The sequence below is a fragment of the Macaca mulatta genome, chromosome 16 (assembly GCF_049350105.2).
Source record: "Macaca mulatta isolate MMU2019108-1 chromosome 16, T2T-MMU8v2.0, whole genome shotgun sequence".
Taxonomy (NCBI): domain Eukaryota; kingdom Metazoa; phylum Chordata; class Mammalia; order Primates; family Cercopithecidae; genus Macaca; species Macaca mulatta.
The window spans coordinates 6331602-6343876 of NC_133421.1; the positions used below are offsets into that span (position 1 = coordinate 6331602).

The 12275-nt window shown below is 51.0% G+C and overlaps 2 protein-coding genes across 4 annotated transcripts; one reads left to right on the forward strand and one right to left on the reverse strand.

The window, feature by feature from the left end:
• Window positions 1-2128: 2128 nt before the first annotated feature.
• PSMB6 (proteasome 20S subunit beta 6) lies at window positions 2129-4455 on the forward strand. Of its 2 annotated transcripts, none has more exons than XM_015118288.3 (6): window positions 2129-2261; window positions 2693-2760; window positions 3396-3527; window positions 3640-3769; window positions 3969-4113; window positions 4220-4455. In XM_015118288.3, the coding sequence occupies exons 1-6, from the start codon at window positions 2160-2162 to the stop codon at window positions 4282-4284; spliced, it is 642 nt and encodes a 213-aa protein (XP_014973774.1). In that variant the 5' UTR covers window positions 2129-2159; the 3' UTR covers window positions 4285-4455.
• A 2488-nt stretch (window positions 4456-6943) lies between these two features.
• Window positions 6944-12261, reverse strand: LOC106993866 (uncharacterized protein C17orf114). Of its 2 annotated transcripts, XM_077970101.1 has the most exons (3): window positions 9967-10598; window positions 8032-9289; window positions 6944-7237 (listed from the first exon to the last, which is right to left on the reverse strand). In XM_077970101.1, exons 2-3 carry the CDS (start codon window positions 8102-8104, stop codon window positions 7071-7073), a joined length of 240 nt encoding a protein of 79 aa, XP_077826227.1. In that variant the 5' UTR covers window positions 8105-9289; window positions 9967-10598; the 3' UTR covers window positions 6944-7070. The 2 variants fall into 2 exon arrangements, 1 of the variants encoding a protein (XP_077826227.1); XR_013405987.1 differs by lacking the exons at window positions 8032-9289; window positions 9967-10598 and adding an exon at window positions 12153-12261 and having other exon boundaries at window positions 7101-7237.
• Between the last annotated feature and the right edge of the window lie 14 nt (window positions 12262-12275).

Here is a 12275-nt window from a genome sequence, read left to right on the forward strand (position 1 = left end):
TAAGACTCCGTCTCAAAAAAAAAAAAAGAAAAGAAAAAAACAGCCAGGCACAGTGGCTCACGCCTGTAATCCTAGCACCTTGGGAGGCCGAGGCGGGAGGATCATGTGAGGTTAGGAGTTCGAGACCAGCCTGGCCAACATGGTGAAACCCCATCTCTTTACTAAAAATACAAAAATTAGCCGGGTGTGGTGGCGCGTGCCTGTAATCCCAGCTACCTGGGAGGCTGAGGCAAGAGAATCGCTGAAACCCGGGAGGCAGAAGCTGCAGTGAGCCTAGATCATGCCAGTATAAAAAGACAAATAGAGCTGGGTTCAGTGGCACACACCTGTAGTCCCAGTTACTTGAGAGGCTGAGGCAGGAGGATCACTGGAGTCCAGAAGTTCAAGGTTGATATAGTACACCATGATCGTATCTGCACTCCAGCCTGGAAAACATCGCAAGACAACCCCCCCGCCCCCCCCCCGCCGCCACACACACACCCCGCCATTGTCTCAAAAAAAAAAAAATTAAACTCCAAAAATTTATTAAACAAAAGACATATCCCAATTTTAGAATGTGCAAAGAACTTGAATCATGAAAAAAGACATACAAATGGCCAATTATCTCATGGAAATATGCTCAGCATCACTAATCATTAGAGAAATACCAATGAAATCCACAAGAGGCCTGGCGCGGTGGCTCACGCCTGTAATCCTAGCACTTTGGGAGGCCGAGACAGGCGGATCACGAGGTCAGGAGATCGAGACCATCCTGGCTAACACGGTGAAATCCCATCTCTACTAAAAATACAAAAAATTAGCCGGGCGAGGTGGCGGGCGCCTGTAGTCCCAGCTACTCGGGAGGCTGAGGCAGGAGAATGGCGTGAACCCGGGAGGCGGAGCTTGCAGTGAGCCAAGATTGCGCCACTGCACTCCAGCCTGGGCGACAGAGCGAGACTCCGTCTCAAAAAAGAAAAAGAAAAAGAAAAAGAAAACCACAAGGTACCACTTCACACCCACTAGAATGGCTGTAACTAAAATAATGCACAATAACAAGTGTTGGTGAGGATGTGGAGAAATTGGAACCCTCATACATGGCTTGTAGGGATGTAAAATGGTGCAGTTTCTGTGGAAAACAGTTTGTCGGTTGCTCAAAATGTTAAACATACAGTTATAGAACCCATAAATTCCTCTGCCAGCATATACTCCTAAGTATATAACTAAAAGAAAGGAAAACATGGTGTGGTCACTTTAACCCAAAGACTCTCAGGTTTATTTTGTGGGCCCTTTGGCCTGCAGCTCCGTAAGATCGGTAGGGCGCAAGCCACTAGGAGGGTTTTTTGTTTTGGTTTGGTTTGGTTTTTGTTTTCTGTTTTTGTTTTTGTTTTTGTTTTTTTTGAGACAGAGTCTTGCTCTGTCACTCAGGCTGTAGTACAGTGGCGTGATCTTGGCTCACTGCAACCTCCGCCTCCTGGGCTCAATCGATTCTCCTGCCTCTGCCTCCCCAGTAGCTGGGATTACAGGCGCGCCCCACCACGCCCGGCTAATTTTTGTATGTTTTAGTAGAGACGGAGTTTAACCATGTTGGCCAGGCTGGTCTTGAACCCCTAACCTCATGATCCGCCCGCCTCGGCATCCCAAAGTGCTGGGATTACAGGCGTGAGATACCGCGCCCGGGCAGGACGGATCTCAGTTCACTGCAAGCTCCGCCTCCCGGGTTTACGCCATTCTCCTGCCTCAGCCTCCCGAGTAGCTGGGACTACAGGCGCCCGCCAACTCACCCGGCTAGTTTTTTGTATTTTTTTAGTAGAGACGGGGGTTTCACCGTGTTAGCCAGGATGGGCTCGATCTCCTGACCTCGTGATCCGCGGCCTCCCAAAGTGCTGGGATTACAGGCTTGAGCCACTGCGCCCGGCCCGTTTTTTTGTTTTTGTTTTTGTTTTTTTGTTTTGTTTTTTGTTTTTTGTTTTTTTCAGACTTTCTTGTGTTTGTTGCTTGCCACGCTGCCATCAAGTACGCACTGTCGCAAAAGAACCGTCCCCATGCAGTACTGTACTTTTCTTTTCCCTTCTGCCGTCAACCTCGTAGTAGCTTCGCTCCCAGAAGGCCTCAAAGCGCGACCAAAGAGCGTGACAGAGCGCTTTACGACAGTTGCTTTGAGGCAGTACCGGAGGAGAAATATGGCGGCCACCCTACTAGCTGCTCGGGGAACCGGGCCGGCACCGGCTTGGGGGCCGGAGGCCTTCACCCCAGACTGGGAAAGCCGAGAAGTCTCCACTGGGGTGAGGAAGGACTCGGGGTTCATAGGATGTGCACAAGGCCTGACGCGATGGGAAGATAAAGCTTGAGTGGGGTTGAGAGATCTGGCAGGGGCGGAGGGGAGGTAGAATGTGTTGTGCTCCAGGAATGGGGAGAGGCACTCCGAGGATGGTGGAGTGGTGTGGTAGCTTCGTAGTAGGAGGTGGAGGGTGGGCTGAAATGTGGAATTCTGGAATCCTGCGAGGCTAGTGAAGATCCTGGGCTTAAGTCCGGGATGAGTCTTTTGGGATTTGAGGGTTGGCATTCTGGTATTCTGCGGGGTACTGAGGCCCCTGTAAGATTTGAAAATGGTTCAGCGACGCACAGATTTTGTATTTTGGGAACTAGGTAGAGAGATCATTGAGGCTTGTGTATGCTGGAGAATGTGGACTCACTCCTTTTTCCCTTTTCCCAGACTACTATCATGGCCGTGCAATTTGACGGGGGCGTGGTTCTGGGGGCAGACTCCAGAACAACCACTGGGTGAGCTCAGGACAGATTTGTGAAAGGTCTTCCCATCTTCCTTTTCCTTTCCTGCCTGCCACCCACCCTAATCCTCCACAGACCACTGTGGGAAGAGAGGTTTCTTCTCTCTCTGGAGATTAAGATTTGTCCCAGCTTTTATTACTTTCAGTTCCCCTCACTCTTTAGGGGAATCCTTACAAAAGTCTGTTCTCCAGTCTGCTTCAGTTTGGATGAGAATAAGCAATACTGGAGGCCAGGCACGGTGGCTCACGCCTGTATTCCCAGCACTTTGGGAGGCCGAGACGGGTGGATCACCTGAGGTCAGGAGTTCAAGACCAGCCTGGCCAACATGGCGAAACCCCGTCTCTACTAAAAAATACAAAAATTAGCCGGGCGTGGCAGCGCGTGCCTGCAGTCCCAGCTACTTGGGAGGCTAAGGCTAGAGAATTGCTTGGACCCAGGAGGCGGAGGCTGCAGTGAGCAGAGATTGCGTCACTGCACTCTAGCCTGGGCAACAGAGTGAGACTCCATCTCAAAGAAAAAAAAAAGGCAATACTGGACATCCTGTCCCTGAGCCCTAAGAGAGTGGGTAGTGATGGGATGGAGGTGGAGGACAGGTGGGCTCCTTTCCTCACTATTCTGCCATCCTGCAGGTCCTACATCGCCAATCGAGTGACTGACAAGCTGACTCCTATTCACGACCACATTTTCTGCTGTCGCTCAGGCTCAGCTGCTGATACCCAGGCAGTAGCTGATGCTGTCACTTACCAGCTCGGTTTCCACAGGTGCTTGTGGGCAGGGGAGGGGCAAATATCTGAAGGGAGTTGGAAGCTGAGGAGCTAAATGGCCTGACTTCTAGGTCCTGAAACTTTCTCTGTGATTTCTCTGACCCTCTAGCATTGAACTGAATGAGCCTCCACTGGTCCACACAGCAGCCAGCCTCTTTAAGGAGATGTGTTACCGATACCGAGAAGACCTGATGGCGGGAATCATCATCGCAGGCTGGGACCCTCAAGAAGGAGGGCAGGTCAGATCCCCACCCCCGACCAGAGCACACTTGAGCCAGGCCTTTTATCCTCTCCCCAACCATTTTCTTTTTCTTTCCAGTCTCTACCTCACTTATTCTTACTATTAACGTTCCTCAGACCAATAGCAAAATGGACAGGTGAATGTACATGTGTTGGAGGGAGGATACGACTGGTAACTCCTCTCCTTCTATCTGGCAGGTGTACTCAGTGCCTATGGGGGGTATGATGGTAAGGCAGTCCTTTGCCATTGGAGGCTCTGGGAGCTCCTACATCTATGGCTATGTGGATGCTACCTACCGGGAAGGCATGACCAAGGAGGAGTGTCTGCAATTCACTGCCAATGGTGAGAGCTTAGGCTCCTGGGCCTGTGAGCTTCAACCCCAACTACCTAAGCCAGGCCAACATTCCTCATTCCTTGCAGTGATCCCAGCATCTGACTCTGAACCCAGCTTTCTCCTTTTATCCACAGCTCTCGCTTTGGCCATGGAGCGGGATGGCTCCAGTGGAGGAGTGATCCGCCTGGCAGCCATTGCAGAGTCAGGGGTAGAGCGGCAAGTGCTTTTGGGAGACCAGATACCCAAATTCGCCATTGCCACTTTACCGCCCCCCTGAATCCTGGGATTCTAGTATGCAATAAGAGATACCCCGTACTGATGCAAAATTTAATAAAGTTTGTCACAGAGAATCTTTATACTTTGGGGTTCTTTTTTTTGACTTCAAGGTTGAATTTGTCTGGCCCATTCCTATTTGTATAAACCATTGCACTGAACTCAGAGCGAGTTGGAGAGGAAATGAAAGGAGGTTATGAATGCTTGATTCCCCAATAAGCTTTTACATGGGTGGTTTTCAAACCTCTTCTCCAAACCACCTTCCCCCAAACTTTCTTTCCCCCACCATATCCAGGTCCTTGAACCACTGGATTGTGGTTGGTGTTGGGGGTACCAGCAACACCCGCTCCCTGTTCAACCCCAAGGTAGAACTCGGAATTCTGACTAAAACTGGAGTCACCTTCCTCAGCCTGCTTCCTGCCAGTCACCATGGGTGACTACTGCTCCTAAGTCCACAAAGAGCAGCTTCCTCCAGTCCAGCCTCATGGTCCCCTCTCTCCACACTTAACCTCTATCACCTCATCTTGTGATCAACAGGCGCACTGTGACTTCCTTGGCTTTTGGGAGAAAGGTGGGCCTTGTTTGCAAATGGAATTTAAGATGACAGTTGAGTGGGAGAACACAGCCACCAGGAGTGCTTTTGGCCAGCTCTGGAAGCCACCATTCCCATGGTGGAGGGTGTGATCAGCCCCTTGGATGAGAGGCTGAAAATGGACTCTGGCTCCTCCGAAGCTGTCCCCATTCAAGCCAGGGACATAAAGGAGCTTGATAGCTGGGACTACAGGTATGTGCCACCTCACCTCAGGCCTAATTTTATTATGTATTTTTCAGAGACAGAGTCTCACTCTGTCACCCAGGCAGCAGTGTCACTGTCATAGCTCACTGTAACCTCAAACTCCTGGGCTTAAGTGATTCTCCTGCCTCAGCCTACCAATGTGCTGGGATTACAGGCATGAGCCACTGTGCCTACCCATTTTTTTTTTTTTTTTTTTTTTTTGAGACGGAGTTTTGCTCTGTTGCCCAGGCTGGAGTGCAGTGGCCTGGTCTCAGTTCACTGCAACCTCCACCACCCGGTTTCCAGCGATTCTCCTGTCTCAGCCTCCCAAGTAGGTGGGATTACAGGCGCGTGCCACTGTACCCAGCTAGTTTTTGTATTTTTCGTAGAGACAGGGTTTCACCATATTGGCCAGGCTGGTCTGGAACTTCTGACCTTGTGATCTGCCTGCCTCGGCCTCCCAAAGTGCTGGGATTACAGGCATAAGCCACCACAGCTGGCCTTTTTTTTTTTTTTTTTTTTTTTTGAGACGGGGTTTCATTCTTACTGCCCAGACTGGAATGCAATGGCGTGATCTCAGCTCACCGCAACCTGCACATCCCAGGTTCAAGCGATTCTCCTGTCTCAGCCTCCTAAGTAGCTGGTATTACAGGCATGCACCACCATGCCCAGCTAATTTTGTATTTTTAGTAGAGACGGAGTTTCTCCACGTTGGTCAGGCTGGTCTCAAACTCCCGACCTCAGGTGATCCACCTGCCTCGGCCTCGCAATTTTTTTTTTTTAAGATGGAGTCTGGCTCTGTCCCCCAGGCTGGAGTGCAGTGGTGCAATCTCGACTCACTGCAACCTCTACCTCCTGGGTTCAAGCGATTCTCCTGCCTCAGCCTCCTGAGTAGCTGGGATTACAGGTGTCCACCACCACGTCTGGCTAATTTTTTTGTATTTTTAATAGAGACGAGTTTCCACCATGTTGGCCAGGCTAGTCTCGTACTCCTGCCTAGGCCTCTCAAAGTGTTGGGATTATGGGCGTGAGCCACCGCACCCGGCCTAAAATTCATTTTTTAGAGCAGTTTTAGGTTCACAGCAAAATTGAGTAGAAAATACAGATATTTCCCATGTGCTCCTCTCCCCACGTGGGCAGCCTCCCTCACTGTCAACATTCTGCACCAGAGATGGCCATTTGTTGGAACTAGTAAACCTACGCTGACACATCGCTCCCCGATTTCCACGTGGCTACTCATCATTCAGCTCTCAGCTCAAATGTCACCTCATCAGGAAGGCATTTCCCGACCACCTGAAACTGGAGAAACACCACCCCCTAGTCCCACTCTCACATGACCCTGTTTCACTTTCTTCACAGCAGCACATATCACTGTCTTGGGTTCACTTAGTTGTTTACCTGTGTATGATTGTCTCCCTACCTCTACTAGAAAGTCAGCTCAGTGAGAAGAGAGAATTCTTTCTTTCTGGTTCATTGATATCTCCTCCATGCCTGGCAGGGGTAGATACTCGGCATTTTACTGAATGAATATGCTTTCTCATCCCATCTGCCATCCTGCCCAGCCCCCAGCCACCCCAGACTGTCTTCAGCACACTCAACTCTGAAGCTTGATGTCAGCCAATTCTTACTTTCCCACTTGTCACACCTGGGCTCTGCATGAGATGAGCTGCCTCATATTCATCATTCCTGTGTCTCACTCCCACCATAGGCAACACTTCCCATCTCAGCCCCATAACCCAGCCCTGCAGCCTTGGCCCCATCTACTTCCCCTGCACACACACACACAGCACTTAGCAACTACGAACATATTTAATGAGAAGGTTAGAAAGGACTTGGGGAGGTGGACATTAGGATCGCTGAGAAGTCTGGGGAAGGAAGCTTGCTAAGCCTTCCTGGAGGTTCAGCTCCTTGTCCCCTTCAAATGGTGGAGTCATTGGCCGATGCTATGTCATGCAGCTGGTGGCGGAAGGAGAGTCGGGCTTTCCTGCTGAAGTAGGCACCAGGCCCTGGCGAGGGTACCCCTCCCTCAGCCATGATGGGGGCTATAGCTGGACTGGGATCTGGAGGGGCAGCAGGACTCAGGCCTAAAAGATGGGAGAGGAAAGAAGGAAGTTGTAGGTCAGGGTTCACCTCCTCCCTCGCCCCCAACCCAGGGTTGAGGAGGGACGAAGGGAAGACACCTGGGGCCTGGGGACCGGTGAGGAGCGTGGGTGACAGCAGCAGGGAGAGGGAGAGGGACTGTTGCAGAGCAAGCAGAGCTGGCTCACACGCATGTGACCTGTGCAATTGCATAGGATCCCCAGACTCAAAAGGGCCACCGTGCTTGGCATAGGGTTCTGCTATCACCATCTTGAAATTCTTAATTTTTTTTTTTTTTGAGACAGAGTCTCACTCTGTTGCCAGGCTGAAGTGCAATGGCACTATCTCGGCTCACTGCAACCTCCGCCTCCCGGGTTCAAGCAGTTCTCCTGCCTCAGCCTCCTGAGTAGCTGGACTACAGGCGCCCGCCACCACGCCCGGCTAATTTTTTGTATTTTTAGTAGAGATGGGGTTTCACCGTGTTAGCCAGGATGGTCTCCATCTCCTGACCTCGTGATCCGCCAACCTCGGGCTCCCAAAGTGCTGGGATTACAGGAGTGAGCCACTGCGCCCGGCCGAAATTCTTAAATTGTTAACGAGGGGCCCCTCTTAGGCATTTCGAACTGGGCCCCACAAAGTATTTAGCCAGTCCTGTGAGGACTTTGGTGACCCACCTCCCACCCAGGGAGACAAATGTGCCTTTTACTTTTGGTGGTTTGAGCATTTCTCTCTCTCCCTGCGATGCAGTTGTCTGTCTGACTGCCTGACAGCCCCGCTTTACCCTCAGTCTACCCCATACCTCCTCCTCTTTCAGTCCCCCGCTGTCTCCGGCACCTGCACCATGGGAAACACCATGCCCCCTTCAGACCCATCTCAACAGTGGAGGCGACTGGAGTGGGGAATGGCCAGGAGGGCTCCCGGGAGAGGGGTGTGGTTTCCGAGCCCCCCCACCATGGGCAAAACTACCACTTAGCTTCAGACCGCCTGGTGATTATAGGCGCCAGGGATGGAATGGGGAGAGGAGGGGGGAAGAAAGGGCTGGGGTATACTCCCATTCAGACACCTATTTTTATGCCCCATTAATTTGGGGGTCCTTTCTGATCCCCATGGAGAAGCAGGAGGTGGTTGGGAGAGGTAGCACGGCAGGGACAGATGCAGAGGTGCCGTGACAGATACAGTAAAATTTCACTATAGCAATGCCCGACAACTTGGCACCAGGCTGGACACGGCTGGGGATTCGTTTGTATTTTAGAATGAGACTTGGAGTGCCCAAGATGTAGACTTTTAAAGAATACTCTATTTTTTTAGACTAAGAAACTTTATTATCCAGGGAAATGTTAGATTCTCATTAAATGGTCTGATGGTTCCTGTCCCCTGTTATGAAGATGGTTATAATTGATTAATGATGCTGTGTCAGGTAAATGCTAGGAACTTTTACATGTTATCTCATTTCACTTAATCATGTCAAAGATCTTTTTTTTTTTTTTGAGATAGAGTCTCACTCTGTCGCCCAGGCTGGAGTTCAGTGGCGCGATCTTGGCTCACTGTAACTCCGCCTCCCGGGTTGAAGCAATTCTCCTACCTCAGCCTCCGGAATAGCTGGGACTACAGGTGTGCACCCCCATGCCTGGCTAATTTTTTTGTATTTTTAGTAGAGACGGGGTTTCACCACGTTAGCCAGGCTGGTCTCAAACTCCTGACCTCAGGCAATCCGCCTGCCTCTTCCTCCCAAAGTGCTGGGATTACAGGCGTGAGCCACCACACCCAGCCTCAAAGATCTTTTGAGGTAAGTCCCTTGCTGGTAAGTCTATCCTGGTTTTACAGATGAGGAAAAGGAGGCACTGAGAGGCAAGGTAATTTGCCCAAGGTCACACAGGCAGACAGTACAGAGTAGGAACCATGCCCACCTCACAACCCTCACCTTGAGTCAGTCTGACCCCAAAATCTACTCTTTTTTTTTCGAGATGGAGTCTTGCTCTGTTGTCCAGGCTGGATTACAGTGGTGCAGTCTTGTCTCACTGCAACCTCTGCCTCCAGGGCTCGAGTGATTCTCCTGCCTCAGCCTCCCAATTAGCTGGGATTACAGGCACCCGCCACCATCCCCAGTCATATTTTGTATTTTTAGTAGAGATGGGCTTTCACCATGTTGTCTAGACTAGTTTCGGACTCCTGACCTCAAGTGATCCGCCCACCTCAGCCTCCCAAAGTGCTGGGATTACAGGCATCAGCCACCACACCCAGCCAGAATCTACTCTTTTAACCAGTACACTGAGCTTCTGAAGCATGTCCCCAAGCATCGATGCCCTCAGCCAGTTTGGGGTGGCCAGAGCCGAGGCTCTGGTCTTCTAGTCAGAGACCCTCTAGTCAAGAGCATCCTAGCCAAGGACTCTAAGTGCCCGTAAGTAAAGCTGTACAAGGGCTGTTTCATCATTCCGTGAAGGTACCACAATGTGAGAAACGTTAGGTTTCTGATGACACATACTGCCCGAGTTACACAGTCTTTTTTTTTTTTTTTTTTGAGACGGAGTCTCACTCCGTCACCAGGCCGGAGTATAGTGGCACTATCTCAGCTCACTGCAACCTCAGACTCCCTGGTTCAAACAATTCTCCTGCCTCAGCCTCCCAAGTAGCACGCGTCACCATGCTCAGCTAATTTTTTGTAATTTTAGTAGAGATGGGGTTTCACCACGTTGGCCAAGATGGTCTCGATCTCCTGACCTCGTGATCCACCCACCTCGGCCTCCCAAAGTATCGGGATTACAGGCGTGAGCCACCACGCCCGGCCTTGTTTTTCTTTCAATGAACTTTATTGAAGCAAAAATGTACATACAATTTAATGCACACATCTTAACGTACAGTTCCATGAGTATTAACAAGTGTATGCTCCCATGCAATCACCACTCCTATCAAAATATAGGGCATTCTCATCATCCTGGAATGTTCCCTCACGTGTCCCTTTACAGGCAATCTTTTCCTTACACCCTGCCACAGGCAACTACTGATCTGATTTCCATCACTATAGATTGTTTTTGCCTTAAATTTAGAAGTTTATGACCAGGTGTGGTGGCTCACGCCTGTAATCCCAGCACTTTGGGAGGCCAAGGAGGGTGGATCATCTGAGGTCAGGAGTTCCAGACCAGCCTGGCCAACATTGTGAAACCCCATCTCTACTAAAAATACAAAAATTTAGCTAGGCGTGGTGGCCGGTGGCTGTAATCCCAGCTACTCAAGAGGCTGAGGCAGGAGAATTGCTGGAACCTGGGAGGCGCAGGTTGCAGTGAGCCGAGATCCCGCCATTGCACTCCAGCCTGGGCAACAAGAGCAAAACTCCCTCTCAAAAAAAAAAAAAAAAAAGAAAAGAAAAAATTAGCAAAAGGCCGGGGATGGTGGCTCCCGCCTGTAATCACAGCACTTTGGGAGGCCAAGGAGGGCAGATCACTTGAGGTCTGGAGTTTGAGACCAGCCTGGCCAACATGGTGAAACCTGTCTCTACTAAAAATACAAAAATTAGCAGGAAAGCCCTTGAACCCAGAAGGGGGAGGTTGCAGTGAGCCGAGATCGTGCCACTGCTCTACAGCATGGGCAACAAGAGTGAGACTCTGTCTCAAAAAAAAAAAAATAAATAAATATTAGCAAAAGACTGAATAGGCACTTTATAAAAGAATGCAGGCCGGGCGCGGTGGCTCAAGCCTGTAATCCCAGCACTTTGGGAGGCCGAGACGGGCGGATCACGAGGTCAGGAGATCGAGACCATCCTGGCTAACACGGTGAAACCCCGTCTCTAATAAAAAAATACAAAAAAAAAAAAAAAAAAACTAGCCGGGCGAGGTGGCGGGTGCCTGTAGTCCCAGCTACTTGGGAGGCTGAGGCAGGAGAATGGCGTGAACCCGGGAGGCGGAGCTTGCAGTGAGCCGAGATCTGGCCATTGCACTCCAGCCTGGGAGACACAGCAAGACTCCGTCTCAAAAAAAAAAAAAAAAGAATGCATACAAATGGCCAAATGGCCAATCAGCACATGAAACATGGTCAATATCATTGATCTCCAGATAAATGCAAATCAAATTGCAATGGTGTGCCTATGACATCCATTCAATGGCCAACGCTAAAGATTTAGAATATCAAATGTTGGCTATGCCATAGAATAACTGGAACCACCATACACTGATTTTGGAAATCTAGACTGTAACAACCATTTCAAAAAAAATCGTGTGATAGTTTCTTATAAGTTAAACATACACTTACATGATCCAACAACTCCACTCGCTAGTTACCCAAGATAAAGGAAAACTATCCACACAAAGACAGGGATGTTTACAGGAGCTAAAACAACGGGCAAAACTGGAAACACACATGTCTATCAAAAGAAGAGAAAAATAAATCTGCTTTTTAAAAAAGATTGAAATCTCTTGTATTTTAATACCCGAAAAAATTTTATTTCCCCCCTAGACTGTCAATTCCAGCTGAGCAGGCTCCGTAACCATCTTATTTACTACCATACGCTCAGTGTCTGGCAAGGAGTAAGCGCGCAATACATGTTTGGTGAATGAATGAAAGAATGCCCGCTTTCTTACACTAATGGGTTTGTAGCCACCACCCCTCGGGCCTTTTACGCCCTCATTCCTTCCAGGTACAAACGCTATCTGGGCTAGGTCGAACGTGGCTCGCAGCGAGTCTGGGAGAGGGGCACCCACCGGCAGCTCCCGCAGCGGAGGCGCGTGTCCCCGGGGGCCGAGGCAGCGCCCGCGGCTGGAGGGGCCCGGGGCGGGAGCCGAGCGGAAGGATGCGCGCAGCGCGGGGTGCCCCGGCGGGCGGCGGGCGGCGGGCGGCGGGCGGCGGGCGGCGGGCGGCGGGCGGCGGGCGGGCACGCTGGGACCGACGGCGCGGAAAGCCCCGACGCTTTGCAGCACTTGCCGGTCTCACCGAGAGAGCTGCGCGGCCCCGCGGCCCTGCAGAGCACAGTGCAGCCCCCGGGCTCCCGGTGGTGCGCGGGGCGGCGGGGCGGCGGGGCGGCGGGGCGGCGGGGCGGCGGGGCGGCGGGGCGGC

Coding starts and splice junctions, on each gene's coding strand:
- PSMB6 (XM_015118288.3), top strand. CDS start 2,160: ATGGCGGCCACCCTACTAGCTGCTCGGGGAACCGGGCCGGCACCGGCT. Junction 2,262..2,692: donor GCCGAGAAGTCTCCACTGGG/GTGAGGAAGGAC, acceptor CCCTTTTCCCAG/ACTACTATCATGGCCGTGCA. Junction 3,528..3,639: donor TACCAGCTCGGTTTCCACAG/GTGCTTGTGGGC, acceptor CTGACCCTCTAG/CATTGAACTGAATGAGCCTC.
- LOC106993866 (XM_077970101.1), bottom strand. CDS start 8,104: ATGGGTCTGAAGGGGGCATGGTGTTTCCCATGGTGCAGGTGCCGGAGA. Junction 7,238..8,031: donor GGGGACTGAAAGAGGAGGAG/GTATGGGGTAGA, acceptor CCCATCTTTTAG/GCCTGAGTCCTGCTGCCCCT.